A 9,083-nucleotide genomic window follows, 5' to 3' on the forward strand; every position below is an offset into this window, starting at 1 on the left:
GGGACCAACTAATAACGGTAAGCGCTGTACAACGTGTAATAGTGGGATACCCCGGTGCTTTGAGTGCCTTATGGAGGACTCCAAGTACATGCCAAGACTGAAGGGATAAGGAGACGATGCTTATTGTTGGGAAATGAAAGTTGACTCTGGGAAATTGCCAAAGTCGGTATGTTATTATGAACTTATTCAAAAATTTCAAATAGACATTTTTAGCGATAAAAAGTTCCAAGAAGACATTATCTATCGTTTATAACTAGGATAAATGAAGTCGCTCGGATGTGGGGTCGAGTGGCTTCATTTCATTTCTCAGTTTTTCCTTTTATTTTATTTTTATTCCTTTCTACATCCGTTTTTTTTTTTGTCCCCACTTTTGTGTTTTTGTCTGTCTTTGTATTGTCCCTTCTATGATTAGCCCCCAGTGAGCAATAAAGAAATATCTGCTTAGTCCACAGCATTTTTTTAAAAATCCTACAATTACCATAATTAACAAATGTCTTGTTTTTATTATCCAAATGTATATCTTAACTAAACTGAACGTTCGAAGCACACGTATGTGCTAATTTCATTTGCCTCCTTTTGGCTCGTGTTGTTATATGTGCTTTAAGATGCTTTTTTCGTAATTCTTCATACACTATACAGTTACTGATTCCAATCCACTCCCGTTTATTGCAACCCACCCGCTTATATGAATTTAAGCAAATGTCCAGCCCACCCACTTAATTATTTGGGACCCGAGAGTAAATAAAGGGGTTTTAAAAAATCATGGGAGACAACCTAGAAAGTTTTAAAATTCTATACAATTACCGATTTTCCAACCCCTCCCTGTTTATATGAATTTAAGCTTATTCCAATCTACTCCCTATTATTTGAAACCCGAGAGTCTTTTACTACATTGATATGTAACTATCTGAAAAATATTGAATTAGGGACATTTAATTCGTATCACCGGTATCGTTGATGGGAAAAAACATCAACGACACCGCCTAGTTTAGTTTGTAACTAGCTCTTTTAACTTAATTATATAATGTAATGAGATTAATGTAATTATATATCATATCTAAGACAAGCAAGTTGATATCATGATAGATTATATTCATAGACATTTCTAAGTTTTCATTTTTTTTTAGAATTCCCTGAGAATGGAGGACGCTAATCACTTTAATACGTCTAACACATCTGTCTTTAACAATATAGATTCAGTTATACAACCATATTATAGCGAGAGAACTTCGCGGAATGAAACATTTACTAAACAAAAGCTACTTTACAGAAGTAATCCTGAATATCACTGTGTGGTTTGTAGGAAAGCATTCTTTTCAGAACCCGAAGTCCTCGTCCACAAAGAAATACACAAGAAAAAACCATATCACTGTGAAATGTGTGGAAAATATTTTGTCTCAAACAGGAATTTAACAAGACACAAAAGAATACACAATGGAGAAAAACCGTTTCGTTGTGAAATATGTCCAAAATCTTTCATTGATAATTCAAATCTTGTTATCCACATACGCAGTCATACTGGAGAAAAACCCTTCCCCTGTGAAATATGTGGTAAATCATTCACTCGGAGTTCGAATCTTGTTATTCACATACGTAGTCATACTGGAGAAAAACCTTATTACTGTGAAATATGCGGAAAATCTTTCTCTGTAAATTCTTGTCTTGTAGTTCACAAAAGAACACACACTGGAGAATACCCATATCGTTGTGAAATATGCGAAAAATCTTTTGTCAGTAAAAGTGATTTGACAACACACAGAAGAATACACACTGGAGAAAAACCATTCCACTGTGAGATATGTGGGAAATCTTTCACTCAAAATTCAAATCTTGTTATCCACAAACGTTGTCACACTGGAGAAAATCCTCATATTTGTGAAATATGTGGAAGATCTTTCACTCAGACTTCTAGTCTGGCTATCCACAAACGTAGTCACACTGGAGAAAAGCCCTATCATTGTGAAATATGTGGGAAATTATTTGTCAAAAAGAGTGGTTTAACAAGACACAATAGAAAACAACACACCGGAGAAAAATCATCTCACTAAAATATGGAGGGAATTGTTCTCTAGTAGTTCACAAGATAATACACACCATTGTGACGTGGGAAAATCATTTGTCAAAAACCGTGATTTAAGCAGACATACAAGTAAATTCTTTATTATAATCATAAGATCGTACATAGAATTGGACATAACAGGACAGACAATTACAAAAAGGTTATGTGAGTTCGAGTGATTCTTTTAAAAAGTTAATTATGAACAAGCGAATGATTAATGGATAAAAGCATAAGTTGCTTACTTTTGTTTTTAAATGACAAATTGTCTTACTTTTGCCTTTACACAAGAACTGTTTTGTTATTATTATTAAATAGATGGTAGAATACATTACATGGTAATAAAAGTAGCAGGTTTACAAAATTAAACCCGACAGTCCATGGTTTCTCAAGTCTTTTTTTCCTTTTCTTCAACGATCAAGTCGGGTTACTGACACCCATCTTTCTCGCTACATACTTCCATCGTTTATTGTATTCACTCGGTGGCAGGGTCTTCCTCTCCAACCCTATCTTGCTCTTCAGATGGTATCTGAAGTAATATAGCAAACCGGGGCCAGAGATGAAGTTCCCTGTCACAAAACCTTCCATTCTAGTCCTCCATATACACTCTTTCAATACTGCGACTGTACAGTAAAAACAAGCCTTACCTTCCTTTGTGAGTCCAGTTGGCGGTATCATCTTTATTATAGATCCAGTCGACAACCGTACTTGACCCAGATGCGACAGCACGTGTTCTACGTAACATATCAAGCCGGATAGTTCCTGACATTGTACAAAAGCGTGCTGAACGGTTTCATCGCGCAGCCTACATCTTGGACATGTCGGTGGCACTAACATTCCGTGCCTGGATAACTTATCGCGAACAGGTAAAATACCCCTGTAGCACTGCCAAGCCAGGGATTTTTGGAAATTGTCCAAGTATCCCGGTCTGAAAGTTTTTTTGAAGAGGTCGACAAGTTGGTTCTCATCGAACCCTAGGACGTAATCGTTTTTTGCCTCTACCAGCCCTCTATAGAACACCGCGGTCGTATTCCCGCTGCCGGCCTTGCCCGCCTTGTGGATTAGCCAGAGTGCCAGGTTACGTCTTTTAATGAAACCGGGTTTAAATCTCTCCAAAGAGGCTGGTCTCTGCAAGAATTCCTCTGCCAGCGGACTCCACACCCGATCACCCTCCAGGTGGTACCAGAGATGTCTCAGCCTCAATGCATGTCTGCGCATCATAAGCCATGGCATTCCTAGACCACCCTTTAACGGTACCTGACAGCATACGGAGCGCCTCACAAGTGGCTTTCCTCCCTTCCACAAAAAGCAGAAAAGGAGTCGTTCCAACTTTCTTAGCCACAAATCGGGGCAAGGCACAACAGACAGGCGGTAGGTGATTACAGATGCTATGAACACCTGCACCACCTCCGCTCTGCCCTTCAAGGACAGTCGCCTCCCGGACCACTTCCGACTTATGGCTTCCACCTTGTTCACTACCTCACTCCAATTCTTCTCCGTCTGGGAGTCTGGACCAAACCAAACTCCGAGCAACTTAACAGGACCATCCGTCCAGTTTCCAACTACACTGGACGATATCGGCTTGTTCCTCCAGGTGCCTAGGCGCAAACCGATGGACTTGTCCTTGTTAACTTTTGCCCCTGCCACCACTTCGTATCCTCTGAGAGCATCTTCTACACAAGGTATATTTTAGGAATAAACGGACAGGGATAAATAGGCAGATAAATGAATGGATGAAAAAGTTCAAAATTTAAAATTGGGGAGGGGGTGAAATTCGAGCCCCTTATTTAACTTTATAACATTAATTATTAAACATTAATGTTTGTTTCTCATAAAATGGTGTATATTTAATTTACATTTAATTATGATTAAGGCAAACTCAAGTAAAACGCAAATTCTTTTCACTTTAATGTTTTTGTCTGTATTTAATTTCGATTTGCATATACTCTTTTACTTGTTTCAGTCATTTGACTGCGGTCATGCTGGAGCACCGCCTTTAGTCGAGCAAATCGACCCCAGGACTTATTCTTTGGATGCCCAGTACTTATTCTATCGGCCTCTTTTGCCGAACCGCTAAGTCACGGGGACCTAAACACACCACCATCGGTTGTCAAGCGATGTTGGGGGGGCACAGACACACAAACATACACACACACGCACACACACACACACACACACACACACACACACACATATATATATATATATACATATACGACGGGCTTCTTTCAGTTTCCGTCTACTAAATCCACTCACAAGGCTTTGGTCAGCCCGAGGCTATAGTAGAAGACACTGGCCCAAGGTGCCACACAGTGGGAATGAACCCAGAACCATGTGGCTGGTAAGCAAGCTACTTACCACACAGCCACTCCTGTGCCTGTGTTCGTAAATTTGCTACAATTTCTTTAAAGTAAGCAAAATCATAAATTTAAATGGGGTGGGGTGGGGTGAAAAAAAATGTCGTTTTGCAAATTCATAATTTCCGATATCTAAAACGTAGGAATCAGAAAAAATTTTTTCAAAAAAATGCATTTTTCAAGGAGAGGTGCGAAGCTGCATTAGCCCCCCACTCTGTCTGTGATTTCTGCAAGAGTGCTTGGCTGTTCCAACGCCTTAGCCTTGCCATTGCCCGCTATAATGCTGCGAGCATATTGGCTTGCTTCAGTAAGGTCTGTTGAACCTTGTAGTGTGTGACCAATTGATGCACTTAGTGCTGAATTGATGTTTCTTTATTATTTGGGGTGGGGGTGAAATTCTGGTTTAAGTACTTATGACTTTTTATTTTGGGGAATTTTCAGAAAAATTTTGCGAATTTGTGATCTACACATGAGAATTCATACGATTGGGGATAATTAAAAAAAATTTTTGATTTAAAGGCGATTTGGCAGTTATTAAGCACATCTCATGACCACCTGATATCCTATGTGTTTCTTTGTCATTCTCACATGTATTGATGTTATTCAATATTCTATCCATAAACACATATAATGGAAAGACAATGCACACAAGGGCGGTCCATTGCTGATATTTAAGCAAAAAATTCGAACTCTCCGTATTTTAAACTCTGATTTAAAAAGAAATTCGAAAACGAGTGAAAAGGATTTATGTGGGTGGGGAGAGGTTTAGAAAAATTAAACATTTTTTTTTTTCATAATCGTATGAATTTCCCATGTGTAGAAGACAAATTCGCAGAACTTTTCTGAAAATTCCACTTCACCCACCAAAAAGTCACACAGTAATCTTTCAGTTTAGGGTGTTTAAGAAGGTAAATGAAAATGAAGCCTAAATGAACGGCGTCTACACTCACTAAGCGGCTGTACACCAGAACTGTGTGGATTCCACAAATGAGGCCGTCCACATGCAAAATGTGGAGAATATGTGGATGCAGGTGAAAAGAAAATTACGACAACAATTTGGAATGTCGGACAATTTATTTGTCATAATATACACGAATTCATATGGAGGAATTCTGTTCCAAAAAAAAAAAGATTTTTAATTCACTTTTTGGTGGCTATAGCTCAAGTCTACATTGTTTAACAGTTGACTTATTTATCTCCCTCCCCTTTTATTCCCCTTTAATTTTTATTTACTTTTTTAAACACCCTAACTGAAAGATTACCAAAGTCACAAGGGGTTTTATGGGGTGTTTAAACCAGAATTACTCCCTTTTTTTTTCTTTCTTTGCTCTTGTTTGTGCTTTCTTCAGTTTTGAATTTATATTTTAATGTGAATTTTCTGTGTAATTAAGTACATGTACCTTTTGTTAGAGAACAGAAAACCTATGCATGTTTTACATCCACTTTTCCATGCAAGCCTGACTTGGATGGGTTTTTTTAGTGGTTTATAGTCAGATAACCTACCTATCACCAACTCTTTTAGGATCTGCAGGGATATAGTGTACTAATTATAAACCAGCAATCTCACAGTCTTGTGTATATTCTTTTCTCAAGTTATAATTTACAAATAAGAATTTCCCCAAATACTCTAATGAAAGTATTTCTATCAAACATTTAACAAAAAATTCTAATCATAGACGTAGGAGTGGCTGTGTGGTAAGTAGCTTGCTTACAAACCACATGGTTCCGGGTTCAGTCCCACTGCGTGGCACTTGGGCAAGTGTCTTCTACTATAGCCTCGGGCCGACCAAAGCCTTGTGAGTGGATTTGGTAGACGGAAACTGAAAGAAGCCCGTCGTATATATGTGTATATATATATATATATATATATATATATATATATATATATATATATATATATGTGTGTGTGTGTGTGTCTGTGTCTGTGTTTGTCCCCCCAACATCACTTGACAACTGATGCTGGTTTGTTTACATCCCCGTAACTTAGCAGTTCGGCAAAAAAGTCCGATAGAATAAGTACTAGGCTTACAAGGAATGAGTCCTGGAGTTGATTTGCTCGACTAAAGGCGGTGCTCCAGCATGACCGCAGTCAAATGACTGAAACAAGTAAAAGAGTTACAAACATGCTTTTGTTTGATAAATTTCCTTTCACTAAAATATTTGAGAAATCATTGTTAGTGAATGATAAACTTATAGACAAATGAATATACACTGGACAAAAGACTGACTATGTGAAATATGTTCATCCAGTGTGAATGAAGTAAGTCTATATTTGTAGTTTACAGCTGAATACAGACAATTAAAAAAATTATCCTTGTGAAATAAATAGGGGATTGTAGAAAGATGGAATAAGTTTATTTCATACAGTGGAAAAATATCGAGATAATTTATTGAAGATATTCTCCATAAATAGAAGCACAAACAATATTAGATTTAGAGTTGACATAATGCATTCATTATACATAACTTTAGTTTTTTTATTATTTATGGACATTTTCCTATGAAGGACCATTTCCCCTCACTATGGTTTAGAAAAATATGTGACATTGTTTCATTTCAATAAAAGTATTTTCCTTGTCAAAAATGAAAATGTTTTCTTGGACAGAGTGAAAGTTATTTATTTATTATAAATGATAAACAAATTTATCATTGATAAATTTTAAAATAAAAAGTCTATATCCATCATTAGCATGTCTTCAGTGAACTTCATAACTTCACCACACAAAAGGAGTTTACAAGAAAAGTTATTGTCTCATCTGTATTTGCTGTTAACCATTCAAAATTCCTTCTATTAACATTTGATACACTTGAATAGTTAACATCAAAACTTTACTCAGTTATGAATGTAATTACTAAATATTTGGTTGATCTAGCTGAAATAACCACAACTTTATAGTATCTAGCTGGCTCTCTATTGCTGACTATTTACTTTCATTATTGAAAACTTCTTTTTTTTTCATATATAAAGGAACAAAAATATTCATTGATGAATGGAAATATTCAATTGAGAAATTTTCACTTGTCAGTTATTATGGTTTGAGAAATTTATAGGAAATTTGTGGTAAGTTATTCACAATTTATAAATAAATTAGAATCTATTTTAGTTAAAATTGTATTAATTTTGGATCTTTTTGATTTGGTGGACACCATTTTTTATTTAGTGTGTTTTCTACCGAAACACTTTAAAACTTCGTATACTTGTATATTTTGTCTTATAGAACAGAGAAAAAATTTCATATTCGAAGTTATTTCATGTTAAAATTGTTGTATTTTGGTAATTTCAACCAATCACTGACGTCTTTTGAAGTGAAAACAATTACTGCTGTGGCTTGTCAATAACACGTTGTGACGGTGTAATGGGATCTTTTCCCTTGAATAAAATTAGTGCCGTTGTTTGTCAACAACAACTATCGGCGGTACTGTCATTTATGACATCGTTCGTGCGTTTGTACTGGTTTTAGCTTTAGGGTTTTAGGGTTAGGGTCAGGGTTATGAGTATTTTTGCCAAATTTGGTGAAAACTTTGTGGCGGTGTATTGAACAGATTTTCACCAAATTTGGCAAAAATACTCATAACCCTGACCCTAAAACCCTAAAGCTAAAACCAGTACAAACGCACGAACGATGTCATAAATAACAGTACCACTGATAGTTGTTGTAGACAAACAACGGTACTAATTTTATTCAAGGGAAAAGATCCCATTACACCGCCACAACATGTTGTTTACAATCCACAGCAGTAATTGTTTTCGCCTCAAAAGACGTCAGTGATTGGTTGAAATTACCAAAATACAACAATTTTAACATGAAATAACTTTAAAAATATTAACTTTTCTCAACAACACTAAGAGTAGAAGATGTTTTATATGACACATTCTACCAGTGTCCCAAGTTTGAAAGTGTTTCATTAAGAAAACAAGTGGTGTCTGCCAAATCAGAAAGATCCTAAATTTTTAATCAAAATTTTATAACTATGATTTGGATATTATTGGCAGTAAAATCTAACCTTTTTTTAGAATTAATTCATCAGTATAAAAATTGTTACAAAATATTCTATAAAATTGTCTCCATACATAACTTACGCTAACCTAAAGATAGTGGCTCCCATATCTTGAATGATACATCTCAGGCAGTTAGAATATTTCAGTAGCTTGGGTTTAGCAACAGTGGGTAAAATTCTGCAGACTGGTGGACATTTTTGTTATTTTCAATCTTTTACTGATTTATGGTAACACACATACTTGACTGTGTTTGCCTAGTTATATACTTTGTGTTTATTTGTTGCCATTAAGGTCAAGTCTTTCAATATTACTAATTATTTTGAATAAATATTACATAAACTGCCATATTACAAGCTAAGACTAAGTCTGAGAGACTATTATCTTTAAACCATATAAACACACCAGTTTTTAGTTATCTCAACTGATTTACAATAGTAGTTGGATGAGAATGATTTTATCTATTGTGATTTGGTAAGAGTCTACAATAAAAGTTAACTATATTTTAATATGTAACCAGGACATGGATACACACACACGCACACACACACATTCAGCACCACCATCATCATTTCATGTCTGTCCTTTATGCTGATGTGGGTTGGACAGTTTGATATACTCCAACAAGCCAATGGGCTTCATTGCACTCTATTGTCTGCTTTGATAAGGTTTC

General features: G+C 35.9%; 1 protein-coding gene across 1 annotated transcript; it reads left to right on the top strand.

Annotated features, from left to right (window-relative positions):
- Positions 1–355: 355 nt before the first annotated feature.
- On the top strand, positions 356–2,506 carry LOC149134050 (uncharacterized). The gene has a single exon (XM_089357399.1). It carries the CDS (start codon positions 1,140–1,142, stop codon positions 2,046–2,048), a length of 909 nt encoding a protein of 302 aa, XP_089213525.1. The 5' UTR covers positions 356–1,139; the 3' UTR covers positions 2,049–2,506.
- The last annotated feature ends 6,577 nt before the right edge of the window (positions 2,507–9,083 follow it).

The sequence above is a fragment of the Octopus bimaculoides genome, chromosome 9 (assembly GCF_046866305.1).
Source record: "Octopus bimaculoides isolate indiv1 chromosome 9, ASM4686630v1, whole genome shotgun sequence".
NCBI classification, from domain to species: Eukaryota; Metazoa; Mollusca; class Cephalopoda; order Octopoda; family Octopodidae; genus Octopus; species Octopus bimaculoides.